The 25154-nt window shown below is 33.0% G+C and overlaps 2 protein-coding genes across 3 annotated transcripts; both read left to right on the forward strand.

Annotated features, from left to right (window-relative positions):
• The first annotated feature begins 574 nt into the window (after positions 1–574).
• Positions 575–2324, forward strand: LOC149533137 (uncharacterized). Its single transcript, XM_089805810.1, has 3 exons — positions 575–857; positions 1267–1729; positions 1973–2324. The coding sequence occupies exons 1-3, from the start codon at positions 575–577 to the stop codon at positions 2322–2324; spliced, it is 1098 nt and encodes a 365-aa protein (XP_089661936.1).
• Positions 2325–16815: 14491 nt separating this feature from the next.
• LOC149533138 (large ribosomal subunit protein eL27y-like) lies at positions 16816–22576 on the forward strand. Of its 2 annotated transcripts, none has more exons than XM_089807515.1 (5): positions 16816–16896; positions 17015–17213; positions 17322–17416; positions 17705–17842; positions 22203–22576. In XM_089807515.1, exons 2-5 carry the CDS (start codon positions 17058–17060, stop codon positions 22207–22209), a joined length of 396 nt encoding a protein of 131 aa, XP_089663641.1. In that variant the 5' UTR covers positions 16816–16896; positions 17015–17057; the 3' UTR covers positions 22210–22576. The 2 variants fall into 2 exon arrangements, with proteins under 2 accessions (XP_089663641.1, XP_089663640.1); XM_089807514.1 differs by having other exon boundaries at positions 17705–17786.
• The last annotated feature ends 2578 nt before the right edge of the window (positions 22577–25154 follow it).

The following is a 25154-nucleotide window of genomic DNA, read 5'->3' on the forward strand; positions in this document are numbered from 1 at the left end:
AAACTTTGATCCAAACAAAGAGAAGTTACAACCATTCCCCATTTGGATCAATCTCCACAACTTAGAAGTAGAATATTGGGGAGAAAAGGTGTTGGAGGAAATTGGAAACACAATAGGAGAATATGTTAGGTCAGAAATGGTCCTTAATAAAGTTGACTTTTCCTCTCATCCAAGGCTACTGATCTTGTTAAAGGAAGGGAATCCATGCCCAAATTATGTAAACCTAAGCACAGAATATGGGGTTTGGAAACAACAGGTAGAGAAATGGGAAGATGAGGATAAAAATTATCTAGAAGAGGTATCTTGGAATATCAGCAGTAGGAAAGGGAAAGGTTTGGAGGTAGATAAAATCCTATATTTCTTAGAGATGGGAGAAGGACAGAAGCTTCAGGCACAGATCCCCAATGACCAAATACCCACAAACATTGAGGAAGAAATTCAGGATCCTCCAGTACAATCAGAGGTTAGAGATATGTAGAATAGAGAGGAGGAGGAAGGGGTTAAAAGGGTCATAGAGAACTCCACCCAAAGAGTACTAGAAACCCCATGGGAAGAAGAATGTGAACAAAGGGAAATGGAGGTGCAGAGAAACTTTCAGGGTATAGAGGGTGACCAGCAAGGGATGAATGACAACCCTATAAACCTAAGAAGGTGTAGTGCAAGTTTTGTAGAATCAAAAAATAATAAGATGCAATCCCCAGTAGGAGGAGTGAGTGGAGGGTGTGAAACGCCAAGAAATAAGGATCTAGAAGGTAATGATGCAACAGTTTTTAAAGACATTGTGGTCTCTCCAGAAAGAAATCTAAGTGATTCTTTTGAAGAAGCCCTGGATAGCAGTAGTGGAATGGAGGAAATGGGTTTACCTTTAGAAGAGGACCTATTAAATGACCTTGGATTATCAGAGATGCTAGGAATACAGGCAGAGAGATCTTTAGAACAAACAAGCTCCAAAAAGTAGAAATCGAATGTTGGAAGCCAGAAAAAAGAGGACCAAAACCAGTCAAAGTTAAGCTAGCAATGGCGGGCACAGATGCAAGCCAAACAAAAATTTTGAGATCAGGAAAAGGCTTGGCCTTTTCTTGGGAGCCATGAAAACCCTATCGTGGAATGTCAAGGGCTGCAATGCCCCTGACAAAGTTCGATTGATCAAAAGGTGTCTTGATCAATTGAAGCCAGATTTAGTTTTTCTTCAGGAAACCAAGATAAAAGAAGAAGATTTTTCTAGCTTTAAAAATAAATTTAGAAGATGGGAATGTTTGTTGACAGGGGCACAAGTAGCTTCAGGTGGATTGGCTATACTTTGGAAACCTGAAACAATCACAATTTCAGAGTCTAAGTTAAATGCAAATTGGCAATGGGCAAAGATCTTTGTTAAAAACCTACATTGGTCATTTATGGTGATAAATGTGTATGGACCAAATAAAAATACTGAGAAGAAAGAGTTATGGGGAAAAATAGCTGAAAAAGTACAGGAGTTTCCAAATGAGGTAACAATTTTAGGTGGGGATTTTAATGCCATTCTAAATTCGGAAGACAAAAAGGGAGGCAAAGGATGGATTTCTGAGAGTCAAAAAGATTTCAGAAACTTTGTAAATGACAATGGATTAGTAAATATAAATTTCAAAAAAGGTGACTTCACGTGGACAAACCGAAGGGAAGGTTTTGTGCATATAGCAGAAAAGTTGGATAGGTTTCTAGTGGCAGGGAATGGGGCTGAAGCAAATTGGTCGTGTGTTGCGAAAATTCTACCTTACCAGGATTTATATCACTTTCCCATTTTTCTTTGAATTCAAGATGAAAAATCTCCAGATAGATGCCCCTTTAAATTTGAAGCAATGTGGCTGAAAGCAGAAGGTTTCTCAGACTTGATTACAGATTGGTGGAAAAATGCCCTACCAAGGAAAGGTAACAAAGCTTTTATTTTCTTCCAAAAGTTGCAATTTCTATAAGAGCAATTAAAATTATGGAATAGGGAACACTTTGGTAATATCTTTGATAAAAAAAAGGATATAGAAGTGAAGTCTAAAACTTTAAGTCTCAAAGTTATAGAAAGTGGAATGTTTGAGGATGATTTCAAATTGGAGAAAGGGCTTGAAAAGGAGCTGGAGGATTGCTTAAACAAAGAGGAAATTTATTGGCATCAGAAATCTAGAGAAACATGGCTAAAAGATGGAGATAGGAATACTACTTTTTTCCATAATTCGGTAAAAATAAGGCGGACAACAAATAAAATCTATGAAATAAAAGATATGAATGGAGTTTTAAAGACGGATAGTGAAGACATAAAACAAGAGGCTATAAATTTCTTCTCACATAAAGGATAGATGCCAGAAAGGGACAGTGCTGAGGTTGAAGAGGTGTTGAGTGTTATTCCGACAGTAATAACTAGTGAACAAAATAGGGCCCTAATGGATCCAATTACAGAATGCGAAGTCTCTCAGGCATTAAAGGGTTTAGGAGGGGACAAAGCCCCAGGACCGGATGGTTTTCCAACTCTATTTTTTCAAAATTTAAGCTCCATATTTTTGAAAGACTTATGGGAAGTAGTGGAGGAGTCGAGACAAGGAGGTTTCATTCTCAAAGATTTTAATAACACTTTTATAGTACTGGTGCCAAAGAAGGAAACACAACAAACTTTTGAGGATTTCAAACCTATTTCATTATGCAACATAGTGTATAAAATCATATCAAAGGTGAAGACAAACAGACTCAAGCAAGTATTGAAGTATTTCAATAGAGCAGAGTGGGTTTCTTCTAGGACGATCGATTTTTGAAGGAGTAGTTGTGGCACATGAAGCAGTGCACACCATCCGTGCTTCAAAAACTCAAAACATGATGGTAAAATTAGACATTAGGAAAGCATATGATGAGGTTAATAGAAGTTTCATGTTGGAAGTGCTAAGCCGATTTGGGTTTAGTAATGAATGGATTCAATGGGTGAAAAGTTGTATTCAAACACCCAGGTTCTCTGTATTGGTAAACAGAAGCCCTCAAGGATTTTTTGAACAAGAAAAAGGAATAAGACAAGGAAATCCTCTATCACCTTTCCTTTTCACAATAATGGCAGAGGTGCTAGGAAGGCTGATCCAAAAGAAAAGGGAGTAAGGTGCATGGAAAGGAATCAAAATCACAGAAACAGTTGAATCCCTCACACATCTGCAATTTGTAGATGACACTTTTAAGGGAGAGAAGCCAGTATAGAAGAAGCAAGAGTGATGAAGAACACTTTAGAGCTTTATGGGAAAGTCTTGGGGCATTTTATTAATTGGAAAAAGTCAAAAAAAAATTTCTTCAACACTCCTTATAATATGAGATTTAGGATTTGCCGAATATTGGATATCAAATTGGGGTTAATGCCAAACAAATATCTAGGCATCCCTTTTTTTGCAGGAAGAAATAAGGCAGACTTATGGGATAAGCTTATAGAAAATTGCCAAAAGAAAATGGAAGGTTGGCAGGGCAAATGGCTGACTTTGGCAGGCATAATACTAATGCTTCAAATAGTGATAACAGAAATGCCGATTTTTGCAATGATGTGTTTGGAGATTCCAAAGAAAGTTATTAGAATCTTGGAAAGGAAAATGAGGAAGTTTTTCTGGAATGGAGCCAATGAAGAGAATAAGATTCCACTGTTAGCTTGGGAGAAAATATGCAGACCCAAAGAGGAAGGAGGTGCTGGTTTGAGGGATTGGAGCTTTATGAATAGAGCACTAGGAGCTAAATTAATCTGGGCAGTCTATGAAAACCCACACCTCTACTGGGTAAAAATTCTAAAGGTAAATATTTAGACACTATGGATAACCACAAAATTTTAACAATCCAAAATCCTCCAAAAGGATCAGCCATATAGAACTTCATGTTATCTTGTAAAGAGGTATTAATTAAGCATATTACATGATAGATAGGGGATGTGGGAACAACAAAATTTTGGGAAGATTCATGGAATGGAATGGAAGTGCTAGGGGAAACTATAAGGAACAATGAACTGAGATCCTACTTTAAAGAAAGATGGGGTAATACAGTAAAAGATTATATGACTGAGAAGGATGGTCTTGTAGGAAAGGAGTGGTGCTGGAAGGATGTATCTCGGGAGGAACTGACAGATGCACAGAAAGAGCAAATGAAACAAATTTTTAAGGTCAGGAATGTGATGCTAACAAAGAAGAAGGATAAAGTAATTTGGTGTGGCTCATTATTAGGTAAATACTCAGTAAAACTAGGCTATAATCTACCAGTTGAGACAGGAAGGGAAAGTTTCTTCTCAAGAGAGTTATGTTGGAACAAAGATATTTTGTCTAAAGCCGGGGCCTTTACATGGTTAGCTTACAAAGGAAGAATTCTAACAGCTGAAAGACTAAGAAAGATAGGGATTAATGGACCATCTAGATGTCCTTTATGTGAGAAACAAGAGGAAACCATTAACCATCTTTTAATTCAATGCCAATATGCTAAAAAATGCTGGGATATAGTTCAATTCAAACTAAGTTGGCAAGGGCCAAGAGCTCAAACGATAAAGGAAACCTTGGATGGATGGCCAAGGATAGCTGGGAAATCAACTTTATCAGGTATATGGATAGTAGCACCATCTCTGATAATCTGGGAGTTGTGGAAGGAGAGAAATAGGAGAATCTTTAGAGGAGAAAAAGAAAGTTTGAGGAGGTGCATAAGTAGAATCATTAATGCAATAGAAGAAACAGTTAGTGTGTCAGCTACAAGGAAACAAGCTATGAAAATTCCATTCACACGAGGTGATAGACTAATATAGAATACTTGGCCGGGGATTAGATTCAAATCACCTTCAAGAGCTTTGGTAACAAGCAGAAGCAAAACAAAGAAGAAGCCAGTTGAATGGGTTACTCCACAGGAAGGCTGGGTCAAAGTGAATTTTGATGGAGCAGCAAAAGGCAATCCAGGGGATTCAGGAATCAGGATTATTTTTAAAGATGACAGAGGGCACCTTTTATTAGCAGGAGCGAAAAAACTCCCATACGGAACGAATAACATAGTAGAATGCCAAGCAACATTACTAGCAGTTCAAATAGCTAGAAAGGAAGGAATTAAAAAAATACATCTGGAAGGGGATTCTTTGATCACAGTGCAGGCAATATCTAAATTGAGTGCAAAGGCATGGCATCTACAACCAATTATTAATATCATAGAGCAACAATTGAATAACTTTGAGGATTTTAAAATAATGTATATAAAAAGAGAAGGAAATCAGGAGGCCGACATGCTTTCAAAATGGGCTATAACAATGAATGAGGAGACATTAAGGATTGAAAAGATTAATTCAAAAGGTACACTTTTTAACATCCTAAATTGCAAGGAATAAAGAGGACTGTCAGCAAATGATGAAATTAACAACTCAACCCGTCCGATGAATCCTACAAAGTGTGCGAAATCTTTTAAGTAGGGTGCCCACAGGTAGTTTTAATGATTCGAAAGAATATAATTGCCTTTAAAATGGCATGGTGTATGTCATTTTTAAGTGAAAATTTGAAGGGAGATAGAAATCGCAGAAGGAAAGGGTGAATAGCAGAGATGGAGCCATCCTTCACTTTCAAAACTCAACGACAGCAAAAGGCTCTATTCAGGCGAGTCGCAGACCATAGGCTAAAGAAGATGGTAAAGTGCACATCGCAGGCTATGGTGGACACGTTGCAAGACACATTGGGACCCCTTTTTTAGGATTCGAAGCAACGATGGAAAGCGCAAGTTGATATAGCTGCGATGACAATGGCCTGGGGCTTAGAAAGTGGAGGGCATGAAAGAGTAGTGGAATGGGCTATGAAGGAATTGTTTGAAGAGGAGTTAATCCCAAACATGGAAACATGGTTGGAGTGGGCCCATCCGGGCTAGGCTTTCAATTTCTCAGAGGGTTATGCAGATGAGGAGGAAGGTAGGGAGAAAGGAATCTTGCCATTTGTGAACTGGTCGCAGGGATATAAGGAGAAAGAGGCATATGTGAATGAGCGCCGAGTAGCGTGGAATGCTCTAAAAAATGCAATCATGGAGGTCAAGTCGCAGCACCGAAATGAGCCCTTCAATGTGATGGTGCCAAGGAAGCGGCGGTCAGAAAGAGGAGCTAGCAGAGGGCGTAGGTAAGACTTGATGGAAGGTTTTTTGGTGCTGGTGATAGAGGCCATATCCTTTTTGTCACCTCCAGACATGAACAATAGCAGATAAAAGGGTAAATGGAATCTCAATTTTTTTGGCTCTAGTTGGTGGTAAGGAAAACAAAAGATGAAGGCAGCAACTGAGGGGAGTCGTCCAGAGGCAAGTAGTGTGGCAGGGGAAGGCAGAAAACGTGCGAAGGATACATTTTGAAATGGTCGGGTTTTGCATGAAAGAAGGCGGCCCCCTATAGTAGATTATGTCTAAAATGTAAAGTTTGTAGTATGCAATTACTTATGTTTGAATATGTAAAGACTTGTAATGAAAGTAGATGGCTATAGTGAAGAAATTTTTTGTAAGTAGGGAGGAAGGTTTAGACTCAATGGTAGAATGGTGAACCTTGGAAAGGTTAATGTATGAAGACTATGTAATTTCCTTTAAAATAAATAACATATCTTATTATCGATCAAAAAAAGAAGAAGAATGATATACATATAGTAATAAACAAGTGTAAGTTAGGCAAGAGTGTAAAACGCATCGGTAAATTGCAAGCCTCTCATTAGGGAGGTCTTGGGTTCAAATCTACTCGAGATTAACACATAATAATAATTAATGCAACAATAATAATAAAATGAATAAAGAATAATTTAGGCTTCGACCAATTACTTATCAAAAAAAAAAAATAGACAAGTGTAAGCTAGCTCAAATTGCACATAATTTTTTATAGAAAAAAATGTTTTCTGAATGAAATTATTAAGCCATATTGTGGGAGGAATTTGAATTTTTTATAGAAAAGTTATAAGACCTTATCAATTTTATAATTTAGTGATGATGAATTCTTGAAATTTAACTTCTTTTTTTCCTTTTTTTTCAAATCTAAAAAATTAATGAATCCTACAAAATCAATTCATAAAATCTAACTCTCCTTTTTCAATGATGTACACAAATCAATTAATTAAATTTGACCTTTTTTCATAATCTAAAACTAGCAGTTGTCTATTTTTGTACATACAACAATAAGTTGATAGGAGTGATATCCATAAGAGTAGTATGTCTGATACTAAAGAAAAGTGAAAATAATATTAATGGAGTTTTGATTAGAGAATAGACATTCAGTCTTCAAGAAGACCCACAAATTTATTTCATGATCAAAAGCTTCCTTTCACAAAAGAAAATTGTACCTCACAATATTGTAATATAATTGCATATTATTGAAATAATTATAAAAATATTCATACACCGACCCTAGTATAGTGATTAAGCACACATTTTATAAAATGAGATGTTGTATTTATGATATTTATTTCACTTTTATAATGCGAGAATCTAATCTTTGAAAATTTGATGTCAAATGAGACATACATTCAAAATAAATTTTGAAATATTATATTTATAATATGTATATAATTAACATTTAAAATTGTAAAAAATACTAATAATATTTTAATTATAGAACTAAATAGATATATTTAATTCTACAATTCAACATTTCATTTTGTAAACTATTGAGATCAAAAATTATTATTTTTGATCTATATTAATTTATATTTATTAAATTAGTTAAATTAAATATAAAAAAAGTTTATATAGATTTCTTGCTCTCCTTCACTTTAAAAGTAATAAGGACATGCAATTGATAAAATACAATCTTTACCCTATTAAAACATATAAACATTCCATAGAGCATCAATTTTGTAGAATATTAGAATCTCTTTTTGCAACAAAAGAGAAGGAAACTTATTTTCTTTTTAAAGATTTCTCTGTTCTCATGAATTATTCACAATGCTTTGTTCTAGTAAAGAAGCCTACCTCTACAGAAATATAATATTTCTTTAAATGCACATCTTTCTTGAGATTTTTCTTCACATGTACATCTTTCTCAGGTTTTTTGTTTTTTTGTTTTTGTTTGTTTGTTTGTTTGTACTATTGCTCTCTATCAAATCTTTTTGTTATTTTGTCTTGAAAAGTAACTAACATTTTCAAGCTCAAAATAGAAAAATTTTACAATATTTTTCATCAATCTAAGATAAAATTATTCTAGACTATGCTAAAAGTAAATAATAAAGATTTGTCTAGAAAATATGCTCACAAATTTCACAATTTTATTCCAATTTAACTTAAATCAAACATAAAAAGATTACATTAAAAATATTCAAGATTAATGAACTTTAAATGAAAGTTTGGCATTCCTATTTTCTTGATATTGCAAGCATTTTCCATGAGATTCCCAACAACTTTTTCACACCAAAGCGACAAATTTTAAATAAGAGTACAATTTAGATTGGAAAGTTGCAAAGGCAAAATCACCATTCTATTTCAACCCAAAATCACCATTTGATTATGATTACTAGTACAATTTTATCCTTTACATATTTCATACTGACTAACCTAATTTTCTTAAAATATTTTTAAATTGATTTCAATGTTGAAAGCATTACTCTTACTATACTTGATTCCCTCTTTTTTTCTTCAACCACCACTTCACTGCACATTTTGTTATCAAGCTTTCACACATATAAATAATTTCATAGCAAAAATTTGATTACATAGAGAATATATTAATGATGAAAATGAGAAGAGAAATGAGACATAAGACATATCAAGAAATGTCTGCATAGAGAAATACAAACACAAATGAAAATGCAAAAATAAACAAAAGGATTCACTACCTTAACAAATGTATATCAAGGATAAAAGTGAAAAATAATGGTTTTTCAAGTTGTTCGAGAAAAAATACCTTCAGTGAATTCTACTCATAGATTTTTATTTTATGGACAAAGTGCTAAAGAGAATTTAAAACTAGTCGTCACAATTAGAAACATGCAAATTCTAAGATTAAATTAGAATCTTATGAAGTGGTCGCCACAATTAGAAACTTGACAATTTTAAAAAGAAAAAGAAAAATGAAAGGAAATTAAACTTGACAATTTCCTAGTGAAAATTTGTAAAATCTGTTGCTCCTACATATAAGCCTATCGGCTTAATAAAAATCACTAAAAGTTCAACTTTTTTTTTTCAACATATAAAAAAACTAATAATTACAATGTTTCCAATTTTTTCTTTTCTTTTTAAGTTCCTAATTTTCCTAGTATTTCTATAAAATAAGTAATGCTATCCAAAGTTACAAATCAGATTTTGTTCGAAAAGATTAATGTAGGTAGATTTTACTGGGCATGCTTAGAATTTAATTTGACATGATTGTAAAATTTTGTTGCATGTATTGTTTCTTAATGGACAATATGTTATAATTACTAATGTAAAGACATCAAAAAAGTATAAAATTATAGTCTATAAATTTTCAGATGATTTCTCATTCTTCTATTGTTTGTGGTTTGTTTTCAATAATGATTTAACATGTATGTAAAGTGTGGAGTCAACTTTGCCCATAATAGACACTTTATTCAGACTAGCCTAACAATTTAAGCACAATGTTGAAATTTATTTACACTCAAAATTTTGTTGTTAATTTTTTTAAATATATAATTATATTTATGAAAATTAATTTACTTTTTATTTAAACTTTCATTTTATATTTTATATTTTCTATTTTATGCAAACTATTTTATGATTTGAAACAAATCAAATGTATCGACTTATCGTTAGTTTTTATTAAATTTTAAAAGTTAAAAGCATGTCAATATAACTTTTTTCTTCATGTGTATATGTTAATTTTTATTGACTTGAAACAAAATCTATATTTTATATCTTAAAGAAATGCATATTTGTAAATAAGTAAAAAATCAAAGAAAAATAGATTAAAAAAATAGTAATATACAATATTTTATATATTATATATATGTGCAAATATTACATAAATTAAGACAAGCTATGAATTGTTTGCATGGTAATTATCAAATTTCATTGATCTAACTTAAAATGATTCTAATGTTCTTTTGTAGATTACACTATACCACTTTCAACATACAATTTTCAACACTACTAACTACAACACCTAAGCAAATTTACACTCTTTACTATATGTTTTCGGTCAAAGTTAACAATATGGTTTCTAATTGTACTTCTCAAATAAGATATTTGCAATTTGAATAATCCTTTATTTTTTTCAAATATATGTCTAATATAATCTCAACACCATAAATTTTAAGTACAACAAATGAAATTTATTAAAATAAATATTGATTAAAAATATTATATTTCTTTACTATTATTTTTAAACTTATTTAGTTGGCATGTTTTTGATATAAAAGCAACCAAAACTAGGGGGCTGGCCCTTTACAATAGTGGTGGCACAACCAACAAAAACCAACTGACAACCAACAGACCTCACACACACCCCCCCTAACAAATTACATAAAAAACATAAGTAACAATATAACAATAATAAATAGTGCTAGGGATCCTACCTTTTAAACCAATAGAGTTTAACAAATTAACAAAATGCATATAGGTGGTCATTGCATCGTACCACCTACAACCCAAAACCAAGTTCAACATAAAAAATAAAACTATCATCAAAGGATGAATATCATAAACCAATAGACTACCAAAAAACCCTAGGCACCAAGGGGCCACTAATTGACATATTTTTTCTTTCCTTTCCTAGCCAGGAGCACCTTGGCCAAGTCTTCAGTGAGGAAGCTATAGAGAAGCTTCGAGTCCTCCTTCCCAAGACCCTCATCCTCCGACGCATTAGCCACCCGTTGAAGAGTGGTGGCAGCCGCATGAGTCACCTTAAGAGTGAACTTTGAGAAGAGGGTGAAACCCTCCTCCATTGCATTGCACCTGTCTTTCAGGTCTTAGAGATCCTTGCGAGTAACATCTCCTTTCTCCTCAGTACCCAACTTAAGAGTCCTGTTGTTTGCCAGAGAATTCCTATTGTCCTGAACCACAAGATTGTTAATAGGGGCCTTTAGGTTTTCTAGACCATCTTTCTTAACCAAGGAAGATTTAGTGTCAGGGGAGTCGTTATACTAGGTTCTCTCTTAAACATTATAGTAAATTGTCACATTGCACACAATTGTTTATGTTCACACTTAGTCAACGAGTATCTTTGTTTACTTGTAATATTAGTTCCTGCCTTTTAGGAAACTAATGGAATCATGTGATTCCATATTGGTTACATAAATATAAAAATTTGAAGATATACTAATGTTTGCAAAAGCTATATTAATTTGCATTTTTTTTTGAAATTGAAAAATACAACTTTTTGAAAAATGTATTGGCCCATGACAAAAAAGGCAATGAAAAAATTCAATTTTCTTTAACAAAAATACAAATATTTTCTAACAACTCTATTAATGAATGCATTCATTACAACTTTATCTTTTCCACATTTGTGACAAGTGGATTAACTTTTTAAAAAAACAATCGTTTTTATCTTCCACCTCACAAATGAATGTCTAATCAATATTAATTATCCCTATCTATTTTTCTTACCAAGTTCAAATATAGAGTTGAATGTTTTATATTTCTTATTTTAAATATATATATTGAAAAAAAATGCGAATTACAAAATTGCAGTTAGGACTGCAAGAAAATTAGCAAGATACATAAAAACAACAAATGACATAGCAAAACTAGTACAAAAGAAGCCATAGCTAGAACAAAAGAACTGCCAAATTCAATCCCGTAGTAATGCAGCCATGTGACGCCCAAGGTTGATCTCTTTCTTGCCAAGAAGTTGATTAATTTGAGCCTTAATTCGTTGAATCTGAAAATCCAAATCTTTCAGCAACCTGAAGCTGTTTGAGTAAAGCCTTAAAAGTACAAATTCCAGATGACTACTATTGTGATTACTAAAAATCGCTGTACACCTTGTTCACCATATATGGAATAATATAACCATCAGCAATAATTGTTTATTTTAAATATATTTATTATTAGTTTTACATTGATGTTTAGTTTTTGTAATTTGTAAAATGTTATTCAAATATAGATATTTTAATCAAATATAGAGCTAAATGTTTTATATTTCTTATTTTAAATACAATTATTATTTAAGACAGTTTATGAAGAAGAAGTCATATGAATTTATAGATTTAAATATTTTTAAAGTTATATAATTTAGATATTTTAATCAATGAATCTCTAATCAATATTAATTATTACAATTTCAAATATAAAGTTAAATATTTTATATTTCTTATTTTAAATATATTTATTAGTTTTACATTGATGTTTTTTTGTTGTCAGTTGTAAAATGTTATTTCTTTAAGTTTACACTATGTTTTACTAGTTACTATTTTACAATCTTGCTCTAATACTACCTCTCAAACTTACTAAAGATTTTGGTAGGTTGAATAAATTAATCAACAATTTATTTTTTAAAATTAAATATTTTAATTTATAATTGAATTGGTAAAAATTAGTAGTTCATTCATATAATATAATTTCTATTGTTATTTATATCCCTATCCTTACCAAGTTCAAATATAGAGTTAAATGTTTTATATTCTTATTTAAAATATATTTATTATTAGTTTTACATTGATGTTTATTTTTGTAATTTGTAAAATGTTATTCAAATATAGATATTTTAATCATATATAGAGTTAAATATTTTATATTTCTTATTTTAAATACATTTATTATTTAATATAGTTTATGGAAAAGAAATCATATGAATTTATAGAGTTAAATATTTTTTAAGTTGTATAATTTAGATATTTTTATCAAATATAGAGCTAAATGTTTTATATTTCTTATTTTAAATATATTTATTATTAGTTTTACATTAATGTATATATATATATATATATTTTTTTTTATTAGTTTTACATTGATGTTTATTTTTGACAATTGTAAAATGTCATTTTTAAAAAGTTTACACTATATTTTACTAGCTACTATTTTACAATTTTGCTGAATTTTTTTTTATACCATTAATACTACCCCTCAAACTTACTACATATTTTGGTACTTTGATTTAAGTAATGAACAATTTTTTTTTTAAAATTAAATATTTCAACTTATAATTGAATTGGTAGAAATGAGTAGTTCTTTCATATAATATAATCTTTTTTGTTTTTTATATATTTCTTAAAATAATAAAATTATTAATATTTTTCATATTCTCTTCAACTCTCTCTATTATTCTACCTTTACTTGTCCTTATAATAACATATCATTCTCTCTTTTAGCTCTTTCTTCGTATAACATTATATCCCATGGGCCATAAGCATCCTCGATATCAACACTAGCTTAGTTGTATATATATAGAAAAATGTTATGGAAGTTTCCATTTAAAAGACACTTCATAAGTTTCCATTAGTAAAACATAGAGGCATTGACAAGATAGAGATCATTGCAAAAGCTACTTCGGTCAACCATAAAAACATGAAGGCAAGAACTTTGGCGCATGCGCCCCTTGTTTCTTATGTTTTCTTACTTTAAATCTTTCTAAATATATCAACTCAACACAATATATTAGATTTACATTACTATACTCATCATTTAAGATTAAAACCTCATCCTTTCTTTTACTTGCCCATTCCATTAGAAAAATCTCTCCTATTCCTAAAGGTGCGATAGTATAGTCCAAAATCTAAAATTTCTTATAAATGATTTTATTTATGCATCAAAGATATGTGTGACTATTCTTAAAAACTAGTATAGATATCTTAAATAAATCTATCTAAAGAAACGCCGAAACATATCCACAACAAAATGATTAAAATTTAATTTACTACACCCAAGACTATTTATATTTCCTTTTATCTTCATTTACTTTTTTTCACTAATCTAAACTTTTGACATTATAATTTTAACAAATATTTAATGTGATGTTTATTGAATTATTTTTAAAATATATTTTGTTTATAATTAAATTAAAAAAATTGACGTGTAGATGGTTCTCAAATATAACCTTAAATCTATTTAAAGAAATGTTGATAGATATCCACTACATAATAATTATAATTTAATTTACTACATATAAAATTATTTATATTTCCTTTATTTTCATTCATTTAATTTTTTTACTAACTTAAGCTTTTCATTTTAATTTATTAAAAAATGGATGACTTATATTTTTAAATATTATAATTTAAACAAATATTTTATGTGGTATTTATTAAATTATTTATATTATAATTTAAACAAATATTTTATGTGATATTTATTAAATTATTTTTAAAAGTATATTTTGTTTATAATCAATTTAAACTTTTGACATGTAAATGGTTGTCACATTTAATCTTGAAGAACAAGCGCTCTGTGGGAGCAAGAGTCCCTGCCTATTGTGTGAAGAAGGAGAAGATAAATTATTAGATCAATTTAATGAATTAAAATGTACTTTAATTTTGTAAATTTGTAGTGCACTATATCTCTCTATGTTCAGATTGTGTCCACAAATCAATTAAAAATATGGTGCATATGTAGAGTCTTTAAAATTAATTGCATGAATCAAATAAATGTAAAATTAAAATAATAATACAAAAATAATTAATAAAATTAAAGCTTAAAGAGTGAATTTAAATTACTTTTTACATAAATATTTTATTCATAATTAGTGGGGATAAGTTTGTTATATGGTTAAACATAAGATATTTATTATTGTGAAATTTAGCTGGAAAGTACCATTTTTTTTAGTCATGTATATATTTTGAAGAGGGGTTTATCGTTTCAATTAATATATGTTATTTGCTTACAATCTATCCACTCATAAACATAGAATTAGAATAATAAAATTAAACTTCTATATATTAAATTAAATCAAATTTTTATTTGTTTACATAATACATTGTCTAAACACTTAAAAAAAATAAAAGGAAAAAAATCAAAATTGTTCTTCTTAACCAGATTGTAATTGACGTTGGAATCCAGTCCATCACATAAAATAATGGGCGTACCGAGCAATAGGAAAATGGGTAGAGACATCGATTGTCAATGATGAAGAAAATTCAAAGTTTTCCGTTCGTTCAGAGCCATGTGGACTTTGATAATCTTGTGAATCTTTTGTTGAAGTCAATTTTCACGCCCCATTCCAACCATGTACAGATGATGTGCATCCACTATTCAAAGCATCTAAGTAGAAATTAGAAATGATCATTTAGCTAAAATATCATTAGTGATAAATCTAATCCATCAAATCATCTAAACCAAGAACTAATGTTTAATAAAACTACCACAAGTAAGGATTTGTAATTATTGTAATTGTCAAGTCATGTGAATCAAAAGTTATCCTTTAACTCAACGAACATGGATACCCAATTGAATTCATTAACTAACTCTAATCCAGTCACACTTTTGAAAAATCATCTTCTAATGATAAAAATCAAAATCATCCTTAAATGAAATTGCTATAGACACCAAATGAAATTTATTAAATCAACCAAAAGCCACACTTGTTTCACTTACCCTTCTGAAAAATTCAAATGAGGTTCAGATGATTTACTTTTGGGTAAATCTTATCTTTAATATAAAATAATTTTTTTGCATTAACTCGATTTAGTATATAGTATGTCTGTAGAATCAAATGAAGTCAGTTAAATTTCCTGCCAAGAGTACAGTACGGAGCTCTGTACATTAACTCCAGCGTCTCTGGAATGAATATGCGGAATGCATGCTAAATTCAGAGAATTAAATGAGTAGCGTTTAAATCGTTTTTAAGTCAGAGTTCTGGTATTTCAACTGACTTCATTTTAAATATGTCGATCTTCAGTTGCGCTCTTCAGATTATAGGTGAAATTTCATTTTATCTAGGAGTTTTATTGTTAATTGATCAACGAACAGGTGTGATCATATGCATGTTTTGGGTGTTTACAAGAGGAAAATGAATTCTTCATCTAGGCTGAAAAAGTTGAGAGTTAGTTCATCATTTTCTTCAAAATAAAAAAAGAAATGGTTTTTAATGGGGAAGGTTTTGTTAAAGAAAGGGGTAAATCAAAAGCGACATCAATGGCTTGGTTTCTCGCAGATTTAAATGAGAAAGTGAGTTGATGGCTGGTTTGTTGATGTGAGTTTGGGATTTTGCTTTCCCACCATTGCTGTGTAAGTCTTTTCAATGGCTGTATGATTTGTAAGGTTTGGGAAAATACGAGTCCGAGAAACATATTTTCTTCGTATTGCACAAAAAGCAGGCTTATAAACTAACAAGAGGACCCACAGTGGGGGCACCATTGATGACTACAATGTTGTGCACACAGGCCTCCGATGTGACCGTGACAATGGACATGATATGCTCCGCCACAAGCACGACAGGTACTTCCACTCTTGCGGAAGCGACAGGAACAAAAGAAGCCCATGTGACCGTGCCCCTCAGTGAGCCGGAGGTAATGCGAATGTAGCTGTGTCGCCATCCTGCTGTCTATCTAGAAGCGCTTGCAAAGCACGAGGACGTCATTGCAAATAGAGATTTGTTCATGTCTAGAGCATCTTCGAAATGTTGGAGAAATCGAGAAGAAAATTCTGACGAAAGTTCCATATTTATTACTTCAAATTTTGGTATTAAAAAATACAATTTTACCCCAACAAAATTGTTCTAACCAATCAACAAATAAAAATTATTGATTAGAAATTAATTAAAAAATAAATAAATTTTGAACTTTAGAAGTTCATTAATTTTCGCTGGAAAAATTAATTGCCCAATGCAACTGGGAACATTTCCTATCGCTGGAAAAATTAATTGCCCAATGCAACTGGGAACATTTCCTATAGGCACGGACTAATAAAAGTTAAGATTAAATGCTCACATATCCACCCATTCTATAATAAGAAGTTTTAATAGCCAAAAGAAAATTCATGAGTCGGAAGGCTTAGGGCTTTGCGGCGTGCAGCTTTAGGGTTTGGTGTACGCTGGATTCCTCTCGCCTGCATTTTCAGGTTTTCTCACGCATTTGGTCTTCTAACAATCTGGGAAGGTTATCTGTTGAAGATTTGCATTTTGATATTTCGAAGAAAAACACCTAAATAAGGGTTTTTTATTTCCTGTTCACAACAGATACGAAGCGGATCCGCTAAAGGCGGGCAAGTAGTGGTGGAAGATGGTTAAATTTTTGAAGCAGAACAAAGTTGTTATACTTTTGCAGGGTAGATTAGCAGGTCGAAAGGCTGTGATTGTGAAAAACTTTGATGATGGAACGACTGGACGCGCGTATGGTCATTGCCTGGTTGCAGGCATTTTGAAATACCCCAAAAAGGTAGGAAAAGAAATCAATCGTAACTATATCATGAATATCGATTAATTTCTGTTTTCCGAAACGTTTTTGTAGCGTCTTTTATCCATCTTCATGTATCATATGGCGCAGGTCATCAGAAAGGATTCTGCAAAGAAAACGGCTAAGAAGTCGAGGTTGAAGGCCTTTATCAAGGTCGTTAACTATAACCACATAATGCCCACACGGTAAGAGAGTCTCGTTCTATCCTTTATTAAATTCCATCTCCCTTCTGAGGCTTTTTCCTTTCATTTCCTATAAAATTGCATATGTGAGAGGGGTTGGGTTCCAAACGCTGAATCATATATAGGAAAGAGATATTTTTTTCTAACTCGTGGCTTTAAATCAGTTTTCTTCGGTTAGAGTTTGATCGTTTCGTTGTGTCTGCTTTCTCGTTGCTTTTTCCTATTAATAAGCTTCGTTGTGGCTGTTGATCATGCGGGTTGAATGATGTGAATATCTGGTTTTAATGATAGGTACACGTTGGACGTTGATTTAAAGGCTTTAGTAACCTTCGATAAACTGGAAACGAATGATAAGAAGGTGACAGCATTAAAGGTCGGTCACTTCTCTTGGATCTTTTTTCCCTGTTCATCTTCTCCATCGAGAAGCAGGTGTGCTTTTTCTCTATCATTGGTTTCCAGGGCTTTAGTTTGCAGCAATTTTAATTGTTAAAGGACTCGTAAAGATCTAGATGATGTAAAGTGTGTTGAGGCGTAAAAAGGCAAATATTCTTCTTAGCTTTTAATTTTGTACTACATAGACAAATGACAGGATCGAAAAATCCTTGTACAGCAGTCTATCATATCCTAACTAATTTTGTAACATATGTTAATTTTGAAATCTGTATATTTTGACTGCTCATTCCCAGGCAGCTCAGTTAACCATTTGTAATAGGTGCGGAATGTAACAAATCAACTTGTTAGAAACTGAAAAACTTATTTCAATACAATATTATATAAACCCCTACAATGTATATCTCCAGTATAGGTAATGTTTTATGTTTACTCTAAATTCATAGAACAGTTATCATTCCTGTTTTGTATCTCTCGTCATGGTTCAAACTTGTATGTACTTAATCATCTCTGTTGTATATGACCCGACTTTTCTGAGGAAGGATTATATTACCATAGTTTATGTTTTATAGGCTTCCCTTTGTTACTTGTATTCACTTCACTTCACTCTTAACAGTTTTCCATGTAATGACATACCTAACCTACAGATTCTAAACGTTTGAATTGTGCAGAGTTAAATGTATTAAAATACAAGGAAAATTATCTTTTATTCAGTCTTACAAAGATGTTCATCAACACCAAGCACAAATTAAGGTCAACACCAACACAGATTGAGTATACCGCTTCCAATGGCAATGATCCCTACATTTATTTCAATTTCTCTGGATGTCATAGTTTTCTTCTGCAGCGTTGACTTTATTTAAGGCTGTTCAGTGGTAAAATGGAAGCACTTTAATAGGATGTAGGCCTCCACTTTACGGGGCACTGGGCCATTCAAAATGTGTGTGGGGTAAAAGAGGGGGATTTCGAAGTATGATTCCACTTATGATCCAAATTAAATTAGCTAGCACCCAAAGGGAGAAGGGTGCTAATACTGAATCTGGGTTCTATAGAGGAATGTAATACAAATAAATACACTCTCTTAGGTCCTTAATAGGATAATGTGAGTGTGAAATTGCACTAATTGCTTTGGAAATGTAAATCTAGATGCTATGCGGATACAATCATGTAATGGACACCCAAGAATGCCCAAAAGCTGAACTGAGGCTGAAATTATATTAATGTTGAGAATGCTGCAATCAATTACAAAGAGATGTATTCCAAAGGCCAAACCCTAAGGGAATGACGTCTAGAATGTTACAACAGAGAATGAACGTCCTCTATTGCCAAAAAAAAGGAGTGTGATTCACACATCCAAGCTCTTATCAAATGCAAGTCATAATCATCCGATGATCAGCAATAAAACTTTCAGCCCTATTTATCCTTTTCTTCATCCTTTTGGAAGGAACTAACATTAATTAATTGCAAGAGCTAGAAGCTTCTCCTTCCAATAATTAATGCATACCTCAGAAATTCCTCCCTGGCAATAATTAATTAAATCACGAGAGGCTTCCGTCCTTCCAATAATTAATACATACCCTAGAAGCTATTTTTTTAATAATTAATACAAAGTCACCTTTTAATTTTTCTTATCCTCCACTTGGACTTTGGAGAACGTGAAGGCTAAAACATGGGAACATTACAAATCAGCCCAATTAAAATGCAAATCTAGGATACAAATATGAAAGGAAATGAAATATGAAAGACTTACCTTGAAATGCATAGAGGAAGATGTATTTAGGCACCAAAACTCTCGGATCTGAATCTTTTATGAACTTTTGATCACAGATCTCAGAATAAAATAATGAAAGGACAAAACTCATAAATCTTCCCAGAATTCGAGATTGAAGGACTAGATGGACTTGGAAAGACATCCTACAACTAGGTTGATGTAGATCGCGACTTTGAAATTGATGACTCCAGAAAGCTTGTGAAATGTAGGTTCCAAATTTGTAATCCTTTTCGCTCCCAACTTGCAAATCAACACAAAAAAGAAAGGTTTGGGGGTTGTGGTTTGACAAGGGCTTGCCTTGGTCAAGCCCTAGGTTAAGGAATTAATCGTAATTGATAAATGTAAATGTGAATGATTGTAAAACAAGATAAATGTTAGGATTCACCTTGCTTGAATGTATGTAAATGTATTGTATTGTAGATCTTGAATTCGGTATGAAAGCTGTAGGATATCTCCACAATTGCTATGGATCTACCATAACCGCATCATGGAGCCATATATGTAAATGTGCATCAATGAAGAAGATAATGAATGCCTCAATGTAGATATCCTCCCTTGATGGACAACAATACGCTAGATCTTGAAGAGGAAATACCCACATAGAGTCCTTGAATGCATGACGAAAACTCGCTTGGTTGAATGCTTGAATGCTAGAAGTTGCCTCGAGTGTTTGATGAGATGAGATGATATATGAAAATGAAGCCCCCGAGCCTCCTTTTATACTAGTTTCTTTGTGGGAAAACAATTAAAGGCTGATTTAAGGTTGATTATCAAACATAGATTTAACTGCAGGTCGACTATCAAGTGGGGAGTTAACTGTAGGATGAGCATTAAGCGGAGAGTTAACTGCAAGCTAACTATTAAGCAGGGAGTTAACTACAAGCTGACAGGGGAGAGAGGTAACTTGAGACTTTCGAGCCTTGAAATTTACACTCGTCAAGGATGTTGACCTAGTCTTGGACTAAGTCGGCCTAGGTTGACCCAGACCCAAAAAGTGGGAAAAAAGGCCTCATAAAGGACTAGGTCGACTTGGGTCGACCTAGCTTCAAAGACTAGAGAGAAAAAGCTTTAGAAAGGACCAAGTCGACCTGAGTCGACCTAGTCTGAGAGATTGGAGAGAAAAAGCCCCAAGAAGGTCCAGAAGGATGCACAGATGAAATAGACTGATATAGCCAAAAGGGTAGCAAAGTGACACCTAGAAGACCATGTTAGAAAACGAGAGATGACAAAGAAGAGTGAAATAGAAGAGGAGAACAGAAAGAGACATTGAGCACAGGTCTATCCATGGTGCAAAAGAGGAATTATGAAAAAGGGTGCTAAAAGGTCGTAAAATGCAAGTCTGTTCATTTTAAGATGGTACAAAGGCAATCGGTCTTTTTGAGGTTTAGAGATTAATTCTATGGAGTCCAGTACATAGTTGAGAAAATAGCACCCTTTGTCAATAGCTTTTTGCATGCACATTGTTTAAAGTTACCATATTCAAATCAAGTTTCTCAGTTAAATCTGCAAGGATACAGTCGACTCTCACTTAGGTTGTGTCATCACAAAGACTTCGTCGACTTCAAAGCTAGAGCAGTTTGTACAACTTGATTAAGGAAAAATAATGTGGATGTTGAAACTTTCAACGGATGCTATTCTTTTTCTCACCCTACAGTTTCTGTATTAAGCTAATGTAGCTGTTTCTTGCTTTTAAAGGAGAATTACTGTTATCTTTTTGGCTGTCTTTAATATTCTCAGTAGCACCACATGGAAACCAAATTCTGTGTAATTGATGTCTGTGCAATGTGACATTAAGCTGTCAATGACCACATCAAACATGTAAGGACCTATGTTACTCTCACCTGATATGTGTTATCAGTAGGATTAACTATTACTCTTTCCACTATGAAAATGCTTATGCTAGGTGTATATGTCTACGCCTCTGCAATGACTGCTTTGCAAATTTGACTTTTATGTTTCTAATAGAAAATGGGGATGCAATGCGTAATGCTTTGAAGTTTGATATGGGTGCTTGAGTTAGGGTCAACAAACCCAGGAGTATTAATCCTTGATGATAATAAATTTACCTATATAACCTCAAATTTGAGCAATTTATTACTATGTAATATAACTCCTAACCTCATACTGATTTGAGATGTTTAAAGCATGCAGAGGTAATTGGATGAAAATATAAGAAAAAATATCTACTTTGCAATCTCATAAAGATGTTCATCAACAGCAGCACAAATTGAGGTTACCATTTCACAATGGCAATGATCTCATAATTGCTCACACAGCTTGAGATAAAGTAGCAACCAAAGCATACTTTGGTTAAAATGTTTATTTGTTCTGTATTATAACAACTCAACAATGACTACTTGGATTTGTAGAGCTACTTTATTCAGGGCTTAGCATTCCATTGGCCAGACTTGGCCTGTAACCTAGTAAAGTTGCTTTAGATTGATGTTTGTGAAAGATGCTACATTTTGTTTCTATGTTTCATATTAGTATCTTGAAGTCTTTTGATAGTTCTATAAATTTTCATATTATGGCATTTTGTGCAGTTATTTCTTTCTATGCAATGAGAGATATTCAAAAGCTTCATTGATTGGCAATGCAGACTACTAATATTAATGTGCTTATTGGCAGGGAGTAAAAGATGCTTTCCAAGAACGTTTTAAGACTGGAAAGAACCGATGGTTCTTTACAAAGCTTCGCTTTTAAAAATTTCATCCTTTTTCTGTAGTTGTAGGTGCTGCTGCAGTCTTGTTTGGATATCTTTCTGATTGTTTTGGCAGTCACATGTAATCAAGAATTTCACATGTGATTAATTTTCAAGTGGAAACATGTGTCCAATTTTTTCGAGTCCCCTGCTCAAAGGAGAGGTGCTGTGCTGTTTATACATTTAAAGCTTATGGATGATGGTGGAAACGTATCTTTGGGTCTATGCTTTCGATTGGTTTACATTTTATTTTTGTTATAGTATATGTTGGAGTAACATGAAAGAGAGATCTTTGTTTTCATTTCTTCACTTTAGGAATTTGGTTTAAACTTCATATCAAATTTGCTGGCTTATTATTAAAGTGACAATTTATGAAAGTCACATTTAATCAAAATTTTCATATCTAATTACAGGTTTAAGTGGAAACATGTACCAATTTTTTTTAAAGTTTGACATGAAAGAGATTTTCTGTTTATTATTTTTACATTCAAAGCTTATGGGGTATTTGGTTGGAAGCATATCTTTGGGTTATGGTTAAGCTTTTGATTGGATTAGTTTTATTTTAATGTCAAAATATGTTGTGGAAAAGGGATTTTTGGGAGCAATATTGGGCAGCAAAGCATGAAAATATTTTGTTTATGACAATTTTTCTAGCTTAGATCCAGTGCCATTGTGTGCTACAAGACAATTTATGTTCTCAATGCTTTATTTTTTTCAACTTCCTGTACACCTGACAAGCTCGGTAAAGCTTATTTGATTAGCTGTAAACTCATTTGTACAAACCCAAATTCTTCTAGGCATCGCTTCTATGGAGATCAGTTTTAGAGGGTCTTGGATTGGATTTTTTGTTGGTTACCAATCGAACAGTTGAAACATTCCAGTAAGTTATATCCTGTATAAATTGCAAGTCCACTGAAGTGTCAGCAGACATGTCTCATTTATAGATCAACATTGAAAAGTTGTATGGAAAAAATGGTTTCTGGAACAGCTCTTTCCTGCTGGAATGAGTTCAAACTGAAGAGCTTTTGCAATGGTGGGTACTGTTGCTTCTGCATCGGTCCTGCCAGTGGGGACTTTCTTTCGCCCCTGATTCCCGCTTTCAGGACATTTCTTTCTGCCATGTCACTTGTAGTGCTAGGGGCCACTTCCTCTGCACTGTGTTCCTCAGTTCCTACTCTACACTTTTCTGTCTTGGGTTTCGCTGATCCCTTTGCATCAGTACCTTTGCTAGATTCTTCTGTTCCACCTCAGTTTGGGGTTGGCCTGGGGGGTTTCTGTGGTTTTGGCACTAGTTGATGGGATTTCTGCAATCTTAAGCAGTTCTCACTGGGCAATCTTTCAACAGACTAGTGTCTCCTAATGTTGGGAATGACTTTACCCTCCCTCTCTTGCTCCCCCCGCAAAGTCTTTTTTTATTGCTGGTGGCTATGCGTTGTTAGATCTGCTGCTTTGCTTGCTTCCCCCTTTAAGGACAACGTTCCCCACTCCAAGTTCGAAATCTTGACCTCTTGCTTTAGCCAAGACCTTTCCTATAGTGGTTTGTGGCCTTGAAGTGGTGGACAATGTGGGTCTCTATCAACGTTGTGGGTTTAATTTGTTGGTTTTTGGCTCTCTTAGGGATTCTCATCATTGGGCGATGGATTCTTGGAGACTTTTAACTTCTAGTAATATTGAGATTTTTTTCTTATCTTGATTTTTAAATTTTTTTTTGAAATTTATTTTGATGAACATGATTAGGTGTTGACCAAATTTGACTAAATTGTGGCTTGGGGGACTTATTTTCTCTTGGCTAGATCTTTGACAGTATCGTGGCCATCAATAACTCTATTAGCAGTTTTCTGGAGTTGGACGATACCTGATCTCTATGGGTCTTTCTACTACTTCACTATTTTAGAGGACATGGTTCTCATGGTTGGGGATATATCATAGACAGCTGTTGGATTATGAGGGTCTCCCTTTCATGTTGACGATACTTCTCAATAGGCCTCTCGTCTCTAATATCGTTAAATCGTCTGACTCTTCAAGATACTTCTGCTGCTAGTATTGACTTGTTGAAGCCAGTAGGCCTTACTCCCCTCATTGTTAAGGTGTCCCCTTTTTGGCTGCGAACCTGTCTTAAACCACTACTTTACTCCAAATGATGTTCAACCTTCTAGCATTTTGCCTCTTGTGTTGCCTGTTAATGTTTTGTCAAGAAATAATGATGAACAACAATAAATAAAAGAACACGAAAAGTACTAAAGACATCAACTCATCTTGGGGAAACCCTTCATCTTGAAAGGAAAAAATTAGCCTCAAGCGATTCATGCTCAAGTATTCATGTGCGCTAGCACTCGAGCGTTCATGATCAAGTATTTATGTGCACTAGCACTCAAGCATTCAATATCTCAAGCATTCAAAACTCATTTTTTATTGTAGGTTGCTGATCTCGAAAAGGCAAACAGGTTGTAAATTTAGACAACCTTTCATTAATCTACAAAATTGCGAAATCAAAATCAGGTTAAGATACACTTGATCAGTGAGGCACTACTCCCTCGCTTTAGGCGAAAGTCACCTTCATGTGCAAGTCACCCTTGCCAAATCACCAAACGATTTTTGGGTTTTAGAGCTTTCATAGTTTTAGGCCCAAATTTGGCACTATTTGTTGATTTGGGGCAACTCATCAAGCCAAAAAAAGACTCTTTACTCCTTAGGCAAGTCTTCTAATTACTTTCTTTATTTCAACATATCTATTTATTACCTCTAGTGTTGTATTTCATAGCTTTTGCTACGTTAGGGTTTCAAGGATTTGACATTCTTTCTCTGAATGTATAACCTTTAGATCTTTGTTTGCATTAGTGCTCCTTCATCATTTGGTTGACACTAATCTTCTTAGATCT

The sequence above is a fragment of the Cupressus sempervirens genome, chromosome 10 (genome assembly GCF_028749045.1).
Source record: "Cupressus sempervirens isolate cs-2001-9-10 chromosome 10, ASM2874904v1, whole genome shotgun sequence".
Classification (NCBI taxonomy): Eukaryota; Viridiplantae; Streptophyta; class Pinopsida; order Cupressales; family Cupressaceae; genus Cupressus; species Cupressus sempervirens.